The sequence below is a fragment of the Marmota marmota genome, unplaced genomic scaffold (assembly GCF_001458135.2).
Source record: "Marmota marmota marmota unplaced genomic scaffold, marMar, whole genome shotgun sequence".
Classification (NCBI taxonomy): Eukaryota; Metazoa; Chordata; class Mammalia; order Rodentia; family Sciuridae; genus Marmota; species Marmota marmota.
Genome location: NW_026000005.1, coordinates 46,440,450 through 46,456,432, shown reverse-complemented (window position 1 = coordinate 46,456,432; position 15,983 = coordinate 46,440,450). Strand labels below are relative to the sequence as shown.

The 15,983-nt window shown below is 41.1% G+C and overlaps 1 protein-coding gene and 3 non-coding genes across 4 annotated transcripts in view; all 4 read left to right on the top strand.

Moving 5' to 3' along the window:
- The window catches only part of Ncl (nucleolin), an 11,073-nt gene extending 1,482 nt beyond the window's left edge, over positions 1-9,591 (top strand). Inside the window, exons 2-14 of the mRNA XM_015481537.2 lie at positions 764-877; positions 2,191-2,683; positions 2,849-3,049; positions 3,136-3,222; positions 3,421-3,562; positions 4,392-4,516; positions 5,350-5,473; positions 6,396-6,553; positions 7,139-7,262; positions 7,639-7,772; positions 8,281-8,407; positions 8,779-9,002; positions 9,117-9,591. Coding sequence (XP_015337023.1) covers positions 764-877; positions 2,191-2,683; positions 2,849-3,049; positions 3,136-3,222; positions 3,421-3,562; positions 4,392-4,516; positions 5,350-5,473; positions 6,396-6,553; positions 7,139-7,262; positions 7,639-7,772; positions 8,281-8,407; positions 8,779-9,002; positions 9,117-9,193 — 2,130 coding nt within the window. The 3' untranslated portion in view covers positions 9,194-9,591. The remainder of the gene's footprint in view (positions 1-763; positions 878-2,190; positions 2,684-2,848; positions 3,050-3,135; positions 3,223-3,420; positions 3,563-4,391; positions 4,517-5,349; positions 5,474-6,395; positions 6,554-7,138; positions 7,263-7,638; positions 7,773-8,280; positions 8,408-8,778; positions 9,003-9,116) is intronic.
- LOC125618381 lies at positions 3,269-3,340 on the top strand. The gene has a single exon (XR_007349664.1). It is a non-coding gene; the product is annotated as a small nucleolar RNA SNORD82 (small nucleolar RNA).
- On the top strand, positions 7,908-7,987 carry LOC125618382. The gene has a single exon (XR_007349665.1). It is a non-coding gene; the product is annotated as a small nucleolar RNA SNORD20 (small nucleolar RNA).
- On the top strand, positions 8,481-8,618 carry LOC125618378. The gene has a single exon (XR_007349661.1). It is a non-coding gene; the product is annotated as a small nucleolar RNA SNORA75 (small nucleolar RNA).
- Positions 9,592-15,983: the final 6,392 nt, after the last annotated feature.

Here is a 15,983-nt window from a genome sequence, read left to right as displayed (position 1 = left end):
CAGCAGGATTGGCCTCGGTGGGAGGCTCGGCTGCCTGCGGACCTCTCCGCCAGGGCCCGGCGGGCCGGCACGTGGTGGGCACCAGGAGGCGCTGGGCTGCGGGCACATGGTGGCGTGGCGGATGCACCCACGTGGTCCCGATAGGTCTGGGAATGGAAGTTAATGAGAAGAACCAAGTTCGGTTAAAGGGAGATTTGTAATATCCCAAGGTGCCTTTAAGATCTTCACATTGAATTAAGGCCAGAACTGCCGACAGGCTGTGCATAACTAGTTGGCTTTTTAAAACAAGAGGGCCTAACTGAGATAAATGGAAGAAATACTTCTTAAGGTTGCCCTTTTACCTATTTATGATGGTTTTATTTAGTTTGGTTTTGTTTGCAAACCTGATAGAAAAAGTGCGCTGCTAGCAGTGCCGCTAGTATTGATGTTCACTGTGAACTTATGCTGCATAGAAAACAGAATCTAAGAAAGGAGATGGTTGAATTACTGTGGAGAAACATGATAAAATAGGAATGGCTCCATGCAGGGCGGGTGGCGCAGGCCTGTAATGCCAGCGACTGGGGAGGCCCAGGGCAGGATAATTGCAAGTTTGAGGCTAACCTCAGCAACCTAGCAAGCCCCTGTCTCAAAAAAATACAGAAGGGCCGGGGTTATAGCTTCGAAAGTAGAGCTCCTCTGGATTCAATCCCCAATACCAGGAAAAAAAAAAGTATGGCTTGAAATGTGGATAGAAATGTAATATTTTAATTGTGGCCATTTCTAGGCCGGTAAAAATCAAGGTGACCCTAAGAAAATGGCTCCTCCCCCAAAGGAGGTAGAAGAAGATAGTGAAGATGAGGAATCTTCAGATGAAGAAGATGACAGCAGTGGAGAAGAGGTAATTTTATCTAATACAGAACTGCGTAAAGTTAAAGTCCAATGCAGTGGCACACACTTGTAATCCCACCTACCCAGGAGACTGAGAGCAGGAGGATCCTGAGCTAGACGCCAGCCTGGGCAATTTAGGTCCTGTCTTAAAAAAATACTGTGTAAAATCAGAGAGTTAAAGCAGGTGGTGGTGGATATCTGAAGGTATTGGCAAAAAGATTTTGTGGAGCTAAAAGCTCTTCATTGGCATATTGTCATTTGGTTATGTATTTGAATGTGAATTTGAGACAGTATCTGGGAGGGGCTTCTTTTTCTCAAGTCCCCTCTTCAGGGTTTTGTGTGGTGTGGTATGTTAAATCATTACATCTTTCCAGTTTTAATGCATTTTCTTGCCTTCACATGCTAAAATGAAGGAAAAGCTCTTGTTCTGTAAGTGGCCAACCTGAATGTTATATTCATGGATATATTCATGAACCTTTCCAGATTCCTAAATTTCAAGCAAGAATAATTGGTCTTTATCCCATTATGTATAAACTTTGAAGCAATCACTAAGTATCTGGATTGAGGGCAAGGATCTTCCTTAAGTTATAGCTTAATAGTTGGCTCTCTTAAGCTCTTCTGCCAGTTTGCTCACTGTAAAGACAACTGACCTACAGTTGTGCTTCCATTTTTTAAAATATTTTTCATTGTAGATGGACACAATACCTTTATTGTATTATTTATTTTTATGTGGTGCTGAGGATTGAACCCAGGGCCTCACACATGTTTTTTTGGGGAGTATGATAAAATTACCTGCTAAAACTAATAAAAAGCATCTTGTAAGACGAGATAAATGATAATTTGCTCACTTGTCCTATAATTTACAGGGGTTGTAAAGTTTGTTATTTTTTATTTCGGGCCTTAAGAATTAAACTTTTTATTAATTAAGCTCTATATTACTACCACCCACTCTGGGAGCCCCAAATGATTAAATTAATGGGTGTAATGTTTTGAATGATTAAGTGTATTTAACATAATCCTTAAACACTCACTGTGGTTTAGATTAACCTTTACAAGTGATAAGTTTTAAGATTTCAAAAGCATAAGATGCAGGAATTAGACATTTGATTCAAAAATATTTTTAAGTGTTAGGAAGGATTCTTTATGCTTGAGTATTTTACCTGGCATTGAGAACTCTGGCATCACAGACATAAGACACATAATCTGACTAAAGATTAACATGGGTATAGTCTTGAACCACAGGCAATGCCAAGATCTAACAATTTTTAAGACCGTGGCTGTTTGAATGTGTGGAAATATTTAGTGTTTTTATTTATTCTTAAGGTTGTCGTCCCTCAGAAAAAAGGCAAGAAGGCGGCTACCACAGCACCAGTAAAGAAGGTGGTGGTTTCCCTGACAAAAAAGGCAGTTGCCTCACCTGCCAAGAAAGCAGCTGTCACCTCAGGCAAAAAGGCAGCAGCCATTCCAGCCAAGAAGACAGTTAAAGCAGCCAAAGCAGTTGCAGCATCTGGCAAGAAGGGAGCCACTCCTTGCAAAGCATTGGCAGCAGCCCCTGGTAAGAAGGGAGCTGTTGCCCCAGCCAAGGGGGCAAAAAATGGCAAGAATGCCAAGAAGGAAGACAGTGATGAGGAGGAGGGTGACAGTGAGGAGGATGAAGATGATGAGGAGGATGAAGATGACGAGGAAGAGGATGAATTTGAACCAGAAGTCATGAAAGCAGCAGCTGCTGCCTCAGAGGATGAGGATGATGATGACGACGAGGAGGAGGAGGAGGAGGATGAAGAGGATGATGATGAGGATGACGAGGAGGAAGATGGTGAGTTCTTTTTGTAATTTCTGGAGTTCTGTTGCAAGATACCTTGATGGAGCTTAATTAAGCATGGTGGCAAGGTTGCATTTCCTTTTCTTTAGCTTTTCCAGACTCGTGTTGGTTTGGGGAGGTTTCCAGAGTTTCTGACATGGTGGCTGGCTTCTCTTTCAGACTCTGAAGAAGAAGAACCTATGGAGATCACACCAGCCAAAGGAAAGAAAGCTGCTCCAAAAGCCGAACCAGTGAAGCACAAGGGCATGGCTGAGGAGGACGAGGAAGAGGAGGAGGAGGATGAAGATGATGAGGATGAGGACGAGGAGGATGAAGAAGATGATGAAGAGGATGACGAAGAGGAGGAGGAGGAGGAAGAAGGTAATCAAACTAGGTTCTGAAGTATATTGACTTGAGCTGTGTTTAAAGAAAGTACTTAAGTAAGTATATGTGGCATGTTGTTCCAGAGCCTGTCAAAGAAGCACCCGGAAAACGAAAGAAGGAAATGGCCAAACAGAAGACAGCCCCTGAAGCAAAGAAACAGAAAGTAGAAGGTAATCCACCAAATGAGGAGGGAGGCGGGTGAGATAAAGTAGTAATAGCACAAATGATGAACTATAAAGGGACTTAATTCTGAAACACCTGATGTTAGCTTGCAGTATACTGATGTGCTATATGTAGAAGTTTTTGTGCTGGAATTTGATTTGTACCGGGCTTTGTAGTCTAATAATAAGAGTTCACTTTCTGTATAGGCACAGAACCAACTACATCTTTTAATCTCTTCGTTGGAAACCTGAATTCTAACAAATCTGCCCTTGAACTAAAAATTGGTATCAGTGAACTTTTTGCGAAAAATGATCTGGCTGCTGTGGATGTCAGAATTGGAACAACTAGGTAAATGTCACACTGTTACATGCGAATCTGCAAGTGCTTTTTCCCAGTTACCCTAGCCTGGCATCCAAAAATATCTTACAGATTATACATTAATGAACTGGACCATTAGATTATTAAATTACAGAATCCCCAATTTTGAAACCTACATAATTGACATAATAATAAGTAATCTACATAATAAAAAAAGTAATCTACATAATAAGTCAAATTCTTTTTAAAATTTTTGAAATTAATTCATTTATTGTAGTTCTAGGGATTGAGTTTAGGATAATGTACCACTGCACTATATCTCCAATTCTTTATTTTTAAAATTTTTTTTGGTACTGAGTATTGAACCCAGGGGTGTTCAACCACTGAACCACATCCACATCCCTTTTTTATATTTTGTTTAGAGACAGGGTCTCTCTAAGTTGCTGAGGCTGGCTTTGAACTTGTGATGCTCCTATCTCAGCCTCCCGAGCCACTGGGATTACAGGCATGCACCACCACGCCCAGCTGTAAAATAATTTTTAAGAATAGTTTTGGAAATGTGATGTTTATATTCTTGGAAATGCCAAAATTATTAGACCTCCACACTAAGTGTTTTAACAGGTTGCTTTGTAAGCTATTACTATGTTATAAGTGTGACCCACAGGAAGACATGAAAGATGAATTGCATATTAAATATTGGTATTTAGATCTTGTTCTTTAGCTGAAATTTGCAGAGCCATAACTTTATTAACACTGTAGGTGCTTTATCTATAATGTTGCTGGTATTCGTATGTGTACAGTTTGTCTGTTTTTTATTTTTTGCTCTCATCACTTGTAATTTTATTGTTTGCTTTAAAAGGAAGTTTGGCTATGTGGATTTTGAATCTGCTGAAGATCTGGAAAAAGCCTTGGAACTCACTGGTTTAAAACTTTTTGGCAATGAAATTAAACTAGAGAAACCAAAAGGAAAAGACAGTAAGAAAGGTATGTAAAGCGTTGGAGATTATATTATCCAAATGTGTCTAGGAAGTCAAATGTAGATTCAGGAGATAGACTTTTCAGGTTTTTGTTCTTTTTTTAAAAACCTTTTCTCGTAAATTCTTCCTAATATGAGAATTCATAATATGAGAATTCAATGTGTTGATTGTTGACAGCAGTGCATGTGGCACTACCTTTGTTGTTAAGCATTCTTGACTTAGGCAAGCATGAACAGTGTTACTCAGAAAAGAATTATATGCAGAGTGAACTTGTGATGTTTGAAATACTTGGGACCCAGAAGTATTTTGGAATGGGGAAGGGGTTATGTTCTGGGGGGTGGAATGTGAGTCTTAAACACAAGATTAACTTATGTTTCATGTATACTTTTACACATAGTCTGAAGGTAATTTTTGGTGCCCTTGAATTTTGACTGATTTATAAGGTCAGATGTATTTCCTACTGTGTCAACATATCAATAATTATAAAAGGCCTTTCTTAAATTATAATACATTCCTATTAATTTTCTTTATGTCCTTTGTTTTTTCCTTATAGATTGGACATCTTATAGATTGTGTGTTCATAAATTTTAGTTTAAGAAGTGAGCATCTACCCTAGATTTAGTATTCTAAATATTTTAGTGTAGATAGTTGTCAGCTGTGACAGCATGGAAGTATTTGTACTTTGCCACAGATGTACATCCATACTTAGAACAGTACCTTTTACATTGTCATCTAAGTTTCTTGTATGCAATTGTGCTGTTAGTGTTATTTTTGTTTTTTTCCTCCTCTGGTCTGTCGGTCATACCATGGTTCATTTTTATGGTTTCTTTTTAAATGTAGACCGAGATGCAAGAACACTTTTGGCCAAAAACCTCCCCTACAAAGTCACTCAGGATGAATTAAAAGAAGTGTTTGAAGATGCCATGGAGATCAGATTAGTCAGCAAGGATGGGAAGAGTAAAGGGTATGTTTTGTGTCTCTTAGAATGTTAAAAGTTTTGTGTTTTTATTAAGACATTTCAGCTGGGTGCAGTGGTGCACACCCGCAATCCCAGCAACTCAGGAGGCTGAGGCAGGAGGATCATGAATTCAAAGCCAACCTCAGCAATTTAGCGAGGTCCTGGGCAACTCAGCAAGACCCTATCTCTAAATAAAATATAAAAAAGGGCTGGGGATGTGGCTTAGTGGCTAAGCTTCCCTGCGTTCAATCCCTAGTACCAAAAAGAAGACACTTCCCTGCTTAATGACACAAATCATAGTCCAGTTTTGTAGGTGTGTGATCTTGAGCAAGCTTAACCTATAAATGTGGCTCAGTTTCCTGCTTATAAAATAGGAATACTATACTTAATTTGTAACAGTTTTCAAAGATGAGATAATGTACATATGAAGGAGTAAGAAGTGCTCCTACCTTATAATTCTGTATTAAGAGCAGTCATGCCACATAGTGATAGTCCAGATTAAGACATGCATCACTTCCATCAACATTGGTATGGTCCTAAGCATTGAGGTCCTCAAGAGCATGTGGGCTGCATGTGACAGTGGTCCTGTGTACATCAGCATCCGTTGCAGTTTTGTGTATGCTTTCGTATTTGCACAATAATCACCTTAATGTGTTTTTTTTAGTTGTAGATGGACACAATACCTTTTTTTTTAATATTTATTTTTTAACTTTAGGTGGACACAATATCTTTATTTTTTTATGTGGTGGTGAGAATCAAACCCAGTGCCTCACGCATGCTAGGCAAGTGCTTTACCACAGAGCCATAACCCTAACCTTTAATGTGTTTCCTAGTGTTTAACTTGATATTATTGCTCAGAACTGAAGGAAAGTCTGTGTTGTTGAGGGCAAAACATGTTAATGTTCTTCCCATTCAATAATCCTTGCAGGATTGCTTATATTGAATTTAAGACAGAAGCTGATGCAGAGAAAACCTTTGAAGAAAAGCAGGGAACAGAAATTGATGGTCGATCTGTATCCCTCTACTACACTGGAGAGAAAGGTCAAAATCAAGACTACAGAGGTGGAAAGAATAACAATTGGAGTGGTAAGAATTTATGGGTTTATTATAGAATTGAGGGTGGAAAATCGTTTGTATCTCCTAATAAATTTATAATTATTGTATAATCAAGGAGGGTGAAGATCCAGCAAATTAAACTACTGAGCTCTCTGAAATATTTTTTTTACTGAAAAATGGTAGGCCAGTCTAGCTTCTTTTGTTAGATATGTTTTGTGTTTTAAGTAACTTCAGCCTATATATTATGAAAATATCACTGTTTTATGAAGATATGAAATATTAAAGAATGTACTAGAGGGCTGGGGTTGTAGCTCAGTGGAAGAGCGCTTGCCTAGCATGTGTGACACTGGGTTCTTCTCAGCACCACATACAAATAAATAAAGGTTCCTCAACAACTAAAAAGTATTTTAAAAAATAATAAAGAATATACTAGAGCAGGGCATTACCAATATACAATGACTGCTCAGTAAATTGAATGACAGAATTAGGCTTTCACTAGCATCAGCCTTGGTACATTCATTCTTAAGTGTTGGTCCTCAGGAACTGGATGCTATTTTACCTGTAATTGTAGCTGGGAACCACTTTCATTTTTAAGAATGACATCTCTATTTGCAGGTGAATCAAAAACTCTGGTTTTAAGCAACCTTTCTTACAATGCAACAGAAGAAACTCTTCAGGAAGTATTTGAGAAGGCAACTTTTATCAAAGTGCCCCAGAACCAAAATGGCAAATCTAAAGGGTAAAATGTCTTTATGTTAGGCTTGGGGCCTGGGGGTGTAGCTCGGGTTATAGCATTTGTCTAGGACACATGAGTCCCTGAATTTGGTCCCCAGCGCTACAAAGGAAGTAAGTATGTTGGTTGCCAGGAGTGGGCTGTAAGAGTGTCTTTATATCTAAAATAAAGGTGGTTGGGGCTATAGCTCAGTGGTAGAGCGCTTGCCTAGCAAGCATGAGGCTCTGGGTTCGATCCTGTCAGCAGAGGAGTGGAATGGTTTTAGCTGCACAAATGAGTATAAATTGAAGTGCCTGCTTGAGGGAAAAGGCCTGGGGCATTGTCTGATAGTAGAAAAACCATGTGTTTTCTAACTTGCTAAGTATTGGCTGTCCATCCTCAGGTATGCATTTATAGAGTTTGCTTCGTTTGAAGATGCAAAAGAAGCTTTAAATTCCTGTAATAAAAGGGAAATCGAGGGGAGAGCAATCAGGCTGGAGTTGCAAGGACCCAGGGGATCGCCTAATGCAAGAAGCCGTAAGTCCCATTGGCAAGGTGGTGTGGCTAGGGAATGGTATCTTCCTTGGTGCTCTGCATGAACTTAATGCCATTTTTTACTTTTTCTACAAATCTTGAGATGATCCTATTTTTCTTTTATCACTGAGTGATAGCTGGATATGATGACTGATTACCTGAGAAATAATTGATGAAATATCAAGAAAATTCCTCTAGATAGTCAAGTTCTGATCCAGCTATGTCAACTCAGAACAACAAATTTGCCTGTGGTTCACTGACTCCTACCTGGTGGGCAGTACACACTTCAGTTTGCTTTTGTTTTCTTTGAGACGTGAGGCAGAAACTTGACTGTCCGTAGGTAATACAAAATAAACTTTATAAGGCTGTTGATAGGAGCCTTAAATTAAGCATTAGTTGGCTAAGTTGCTTTTAACTGCTTTTGTACTAAAGCATACTGGACGTTGCACAAAATTACTGTCATATGAATGTGACTTAAAAATAGAATACACAATTTATTTTTCTTCCACAGAGCCATCAAAAACTCTGTTTGTCAAAGGCCTGTCTGAAGATACCACCGAAGAAACCTTAAAAGAATCATTTGACGGTTCTGTTCGTGCAAGGATAGTCACTGACCGGGAAACTGGATCCTCCAAAGGGTAAGGCATGGGAAATGGGCAGCATTGCTTCTGTTCATATTGATGTCCTGGGTGGAGAATTTGGTTCTGATGTATCTTCTCATTGAGCTCCTTTCTGTCAACTGGTGGCAGTTTATGGATTCGCACGAGAAGAAGAGACATTTCACAGAACAGCATTACTTTACCTTCTGTTTCTACTGAGGTGTGTATTTGGTTGTTCTGTGAGACAGACATTTTAGGATTTAACTGGCAAATTAGGATTTTCTGTAGGGATGATCTGTCACTCAGATCTTTTCTCAGTTGAACAAGGCTACTTTCTGTGGGGTGACATGTGGAGTTAACTTATTAGTATGTATTTCCTTTATAATGGGTGATTTCATTTGGTGTTTTAGGTTTGGTTTTGTAGACTTCAACAGTGAAGAAGATGCCAAAGCTGCCAAAGAGGCCATGGAAGATGGTGAAATTGATGGAAACAAAGTTACCTTGGACTGGGCCAAGCCCAAAGGGGAAGGTGGCTTTGGGGGTCGTGGTGGAGGCAGAGGAGGCTTTGGAGGCCGAGGTGGTGGCCGAGGAGGCAGAGGTGGATTCGGCGGCAGAGGCCGGGGAGGCTTTGGAGGTAAAAATTGGTCCTCCACATAGCACACAGACTGCTGAGCCTGTGCTATATTCAGTTTCTGGTCACTTTGGGCATTTTTGCACCATCCTTTCATGATGTTTTGCATTCCTGCAGGGCGAGGAGGCTTCCGAGGAGGCAGAGGGGGAGGAGGAGACCACAAGCCACAAGGAAAGAAGACGAAGTTTGAATAGTTTCTTCTGTCCCTGTCTTTCCCTCTTCCATTTGAAAGAAAGGACTCTGGGGTTTTTAACTCTGTTACCTGTTCAATGACAGAGCCTTCTGAGGACATTCCAAGATGGTATACAGTCCCGTGGTCTACTCGGAAATCCGTATAGATGACATTTCAAAGGAGATACCCTGTTGGTTTTGACTGGATGTTCATATAAACTTTTTAAAGAGATGAATGATAGAGCTAACCCTTATCTGTAAGTTTTGAATTTATATTGTTTCATCCCATGTACAAAACTGTTTTTTTCCTACAAATAGTTTTTGTTTTGTTTTGTTTGCATTGGGGGGTGTAAAGGAAAGCAGAATGTTTTATGATTTTTGCTTCAGTGACTTTAGGACAAATTAAAAGTCCTAAACTCTGGTGCCAGACTTATACTTACTAAAATCATATTTCTTGTGGAATGTCACTGAAGAGCCTAGCAACAAAGGCTCTGTATTGCTCAGAACCACCATACCTGATATTGAATGATCAATATATTGCTTTCAAGTATCACAGCTTCGGAGATGGGTGAGGTAGCCAGTTTCTGCAGCCCTGTGTGCTGACATGTAAAGTTTATTCCAAGACTGGTGGCTTCTTCCAATTGTAGCAGGCTGGAGTATCATGTCCTGAGTAAGTTCTTTGGAAAGAGGAGTAAGAGTACATTCATTGGTCAGATCTCCTAGGATCAGCAGCAGTTGAGAGCATCAGTTCTGGATTTGGCAGTAACTGATGCGTGAGCCAGTAGAAACTTCAGAACTGAGGGTGGAACAAACACTGCCAACATCATACACTAAAAAACCTCTCATTCTGGCATTATGCACATTGCTCAGGCACTGCTTTAAGTAAACACTGCCTCCTCCTGTTTGCTTCTCTCCCCAGCTGAAAGACAGGGTCTTGAGCTATGTTGCCTAGGTTGGCCACAGACTAACAATTTTCCTGCCTCAGCCTTCTAACTACCTGGGGTTACAGGTGTTCACCACTACACCCCAACCCATTTCTGCTTTTAGTTAAAGTCAAAAGCCATGCCAGGTCAAGGGATGGTGAGCATTGTGACAGATAGATATAATATAAACCAAGGCAGCCACGTCCCAAAACCTGATCAGCCCATTAAAATACCAACTCAATGAAATGGGACATTGTGGGGAATGTAACAATTCAGAAGGCAACCTGAATAATACAAATGACTGGTTGGGGTTTTGCCTTGATCTTGATTTTTTTTTTTTCCCCCACTGTTGGGATAAGGAAATGTTTATCACCCACCACCACTTGTTAGTCTTGTTCCAGTTCTTGCAAAGTGATGTGTTCTATATCAAGGAAGGTGGTGTGCATCTGTGTGAACTTAACTAACTCCAGTGGCAATGCATAAGTCTGACCAAAGTGCCCTTTTAGAAAACACTCCATAAGTTAGGCATGCAAGGCAAACATTCTGCCCTTCTAGGCCATATCCCCAGCTCCAGAGAAATATTTGTAAAACTGGCTTGTGAGTAGGGTTTTGGTGGGTTTCTTTGCTATGGAGAAGGGAAGGCTTGAATTTGATCTTGCTAGTAGCCCAGTTGCCCAGAGAACCATAGCTTCCATTGTGACGGCTTGCCTTTTAAGGATTTTACATGTCCAAACTACTGAGGTTGCTACTAACAACTCAGTTGCTGACTGCAGTTTATGTTGGGTTTATATCAGACCCTAAGACGGAGATACAGGCAAGAATCTTCTATGTACTGTTTATCCCATTCCATAAGTAATAGACAGAAATTGTCCCATCAGTTGTGCTACTTGACTGTGGGATGAGGATAGAGGATGATTATCCTGCAAGGCCAAAAAAATGCCAGGGTTTGCAATTAGGGATCAGAGTCCTGCAATCTGGCCCCCTGGGTATCTGTCTGGTTTTCAATTTGGTGGGGTTTGCTGCCATTTTAGAAAAGCTGTCAGTTCCCTTCAGCAAATGGTTGTCACCACTTTTGTCAGCTTCCAGCAGGTGGCAGTACAAGTCCAAGGAAGCTCCTAGGAAGTGTTCAGAGGTAATGTGGGAGACCATCTATCTGACTTTAGCCTAGTGGATATCTTAACTCCAAAATAGTACTCTGACCCTCCTGCTCTCCCTAGTTGGACCATGGTCTATCCTCCATCAGTGTGGCTTTTGTTATTCCCTCTTCATTTTGTGCTAAAGGTGCCAGTGACTAGAGGCTGCCAAATCCAACAGTACATCTTGTCCCCTAAGCATCTGACCTACATCATCCTTCCTAAAATGCCTCAAACCTTAAAAGTAATGCAAACACTAGTCCGGTAGCTCTGTAACAGGGCCAAGTGAGGAGGATGGCAAAGAACAAACCCAAGAAGCTTTTCCAGTTAGTTACATCCCAGCCTATTTGAAATCGGGGTCACTAAATTGCTCTGACTGGCCTGGGACTTCTGATTTGCCTGCCTCTGTCTCCCAAGTAGCTGAGATTACAGGTGTATTCCACTGCATCCAGTTGAATTAGCCTTTTAATAGGTGAACCAATGGAGGAATGAAATGCCACAAGGGCCGCTCATTCCGCTCATTGCTGATCCCTCAATGTGGACCTGCTATGCTCTGCTGTCCAGTTGGAGGGACTTGGACACCAAGCTTCTCACTTAAGGGGACTGACTATACTTTAGAAGAAAGCACCACAACCCAGGTTTAAAGATTAAGGGCAAAATGGGCTTGCCCTAGCAAGCCTAAAACAACCCTCCACCTCCCACCCCGTGATAAAATTGCCTGTTGATGACAGGAAGACAAGTCTAGTTGAATAAAAATGTGTGTCTAGTTTTAGTCATAACTAAGTAGGAAAATGAAACAAGGTCAAACGTTGAAATTTGCACACAAGGACTGACGGGTGACTCATGCCTGTAATCCCAGTTACTAGGGAGGTTAGAGCAAGAGAATCACAAGTTTGTGAGCATCTTGGCAAGACCTTGTTCCAAATTGGGGGACCCCTGGAGATGCAGTTCAGTGGTAGAGCATCTCTGCATTCAATCCCTGGCACTACAAGAAGAAATTTAATGGTTATAAATAATGTAAAGGAATTTTCAGGAAAAAGTGACAAGGGATTTCTAGAGATGCGGGGATTAAAAACCAAATAAATTCTAAAGCTGAGAAGTAAAATAATTGAAAAACTTACTAGAAGGGTGTAGAATCCGTGCTAGAAGGTGGATCAACAGCTTGTCAAAACTGAAATTCAAAGAGATTGGGGGAAAAAAGTGAACTGAGTCTCAATGAAAAGTTGTGTAGTTGAGTCTAATGAAGGTGAAAGCAGGAAATTTTTTGCACATCCGATGGCTAAGGAATTTATCAGTTTGACAAACTACCTGCAGATGCAAGAAAAAAACCACACCTCAGCACAACTGAATTGTTCAAAACCAAAATTAAGCCAGGCACAGTGTCACACACCTGTAATCCCAGAGGCTCTGAAGGCTGATGCAGGAGAACAGAGTTCGAAGCCAGCCTCAGCAAAAGTGAGGCACTAAGCAACTCAGCAAGACCCTATCTCTGAATAAAATACCAAAAAGGACTGGAGATGTAGCTTAGTGGTGAAGTTCCCCTGAGTTAAATCCCCAGTACTGTCTCACCAAAAAAAAAAAAAAATTGAAGAAACAAGGGCCTATTAACATGCAAAGGAACTTATTCCCCCCCCCACCTTTGGGGTATTGGGGTATTGGGGTTGGAGCCCAGGGTTGCTCTAACCCTGAGCCACATACCCAGCTTTTTTGTTTTTGATACAGAGCCTCACTAAGTTTCAGAAACTGGCCTTGAGCTTGTAATCTTTCCAGTCTCCAAAGTCACAATGTGATTGCATGCATGCATGTAGACAGATAGCAGTAACGATATAGATGAATTTTAAGAATGCTGGTCAATTAGACCTCAGCTGAAGAAGACACATTCTTTTCAATTGCACATGGAACAGTCACCAAGTACTGGCCACAGAAAACCTCAAGGAAATTCAGCTCTGAAAAAATGCCCTGTAGTGCTGCAGGGCTTGGTTCCTTACACTCCTATTCCTCACCCTGTTTGCTCTCATTAAGGAACAAGTCAGGAAGCCAGGCCTTTTAAAGATACTGGAAAGGCCCCCGTGGGACCAGAGGTGGTGATTATGGAATTAGAATTATCCTGCATGGCTACCATGCGGGATTCCTTCATGTTGAAGGTGTGTACTAGCTTAATTAGGCACAAAGAAAAATCTCAGGTGAAAGTACTCTCGGGTGCAGGAAAAAAAAATTCATGGTGAAGGTGTTACAGAATCGTTTCAAGATGAGGCCACTCAGAAACTTTGTTAGTCGGTTCCTTGCTACTGAGCCAGAATTCGAAGTTGAGTCACCATGCATATAGCTAAATCAGTTCTTAATATCAGTTAAGTTTTGTTGCCTTTTACTCAGAATACCAACACCAACAAATTCTGAGGAATAGAAGTAAGGATGGCCTATGAAATTAAAAAACAAAACAACAAAAAAACAGCCAGGCCTGCTAGGTGGTGCATGTCTGAGGCCTTAGAGGCTGAGGCAGGAAGATTGCAAGTTCAAAGCCAGCCTCAGCAACATAGCAAGGCCCTAAGCAACTCAGCAAGACCCTGACTCTAAATAAAATACAAAATAGGGCTGGGTATGTGGCTCAGTGAGCAAGTGCCCCTGAGCTCAAACCCTGGTACCCCTCTCCCCCATCAAAAAAGAGTGTGTTGGGGACATGGCTCAGTGGTTGAGCACTTCTGGGTTCAATCCCCAGTACAAAAAAAAAAAAAAAAAAAAAGTTTGAGATCCCCTTCTTTCTTCTGGAGGACCTCCCTGGATCCTTATCCTGTGACATTTTGATGATTTAGAAGCAGTTTTCAGATGTATATTTAATGTATAAATATTTAGGGATTTTTTAATGTATCATTGTTACTGGGTATTGAACCCCGGGGTGCTTTGCCACCGAGTCACAATCCTAGCCCTTTGTTTTTTTTGAGATAAGATCTCAAAAAAAGTTAAGTTGCTGAGTCTGGCCTCTAGGATTACAGGTGTGTGCCACCCTGCCCAGCTAACTCTTAGATTCTTGATGTACATCACAGAAAAGAATTTCAGGGACTCCCGAAGATTTATTTAGGAAAGCAAGGAATACTCACTTCAAGGGACAGAGTGTGGGCTATCTCAAGAGTGAGATGCACTTTCGGGATCTTGGACTTTTTTTTTAGAGAATTTTTTTTTTTTTTTAATATTTATCTTTTAGTTTTCGGCGGACACAACATCTTTGTTTGTATGTGGTGCTGAGGCGAGCACGCTACTGCTTGAGCCACATCCCCAGCCCCAGATCTTGGACTTCTTTATTTTTGTGATACTTGGGATTGAACCCAAGGTTGCTTTACCACTGAGTTACGTCCTATCACTTTTCATTTTTGTTTTGAGACAGAATCTTGATAAGTTGCCCAAGCTGGCCTCAAACTTGTGATCCTCCTCTCTCCACCTTCCAAGTTGCTGGGAATTCGGCACCACCATGTCAGGCTTTGGCTCTCATTTTACTTTGTTTTTGACATTGAAAGGTCTTTACTACCCACTAGCCTCATGCAGGGCCCTCTTAGGGTTTCTCCAGCTCACTCTAGGAGCCAGCCCAGCTCTCTCCTTCCCAGGCATCAATGTGCTCCTGAGGTGGCAGAGGGACCTTGGGGACAGAAGAGGCAGGAGAGGGACTGCACAAGCAGCAGTAGCTGGTGCCAGAACTGAAGAGGATGAAGATGAGCAACCACACAGGTTCACATTCTGCCACGAGAACTTGCAGCCACCTTCTGAGATGTGGACTTAAAGTGCTCCAACATGGCTTCCAGGTCCTCTGTTTTGGTGGAGATGGTTCAAGTCTTCCCCACAAACCAGGATCTCTGCTTCACATTCTGGGTCGTAAATTTCTTGACTTCTTTCACCTCACTCTGTAGTTCCACACTTAGTCGTTCCCCATCTTCTGCCTCCACTGGCCACCTCCATGTCTCAGCAGCCAAGGCCTGTGGGTAACAGAACTTTCCTGGTCAGCTTCCTCCTGGGGAGCCCTCCCTTCACTTCCTGCTTCTAGTCTCTACTTTTAAAGGAAACTTTATGAACACAAAGTTCACTAGCATAAGATATATGGAGGGATGTCGAATTTTAGAGCATAGGATGGGTCATGGTGATTTGGTTTTTTTCAGGATTGTTAGAATGATGCTATGTAGATTATAGTATTTGGTTTGTTTCTGTATTACTGGGAATTGAATTTAGCAACTCACATGCTATGGAAGTGCTCTGCCACTGAGCTGTATCCCCACCCAATGGATAGCATTTGAAATATACACACATCATAGGTCTCTAATGATATTTTCCCCTTGGCTTTATTTAATCCAAAAATACATTGTGAGCCAGGTGTGGTAGCACATGCCTGTAATCCCAGCGACTCAGAGGGCTGAGGCAGGAGGATCACAAGTTCAAGGCCAGCCTGGATAACTTGAGGTGAGACCCTGTCTCAAAATGAAAAATAAGAAAGGACTGGGGGGTGTGAGTCAGTGGTAGAGTACCCCTGGGTTCAATCTCTAGTGCCAAATTTAAAAAAATATATATGTTGTGAAGGCTGGCAATGTATTTAGGAATTAATTATATTCACAGTACTCTCTAAGATTCGTGGGTCTTTTAAAAATTCAGTCCTGGAGGCATGAGAGTAAAAATAAGGATGTTCATTGTACTTAGCTTTAGAGTTTCTTTTTCTTTCCCTAACAGTCTCATTTCTACCAATTCTTATTCCTTCTGTCCAAACCCAAAAATAAAAATCA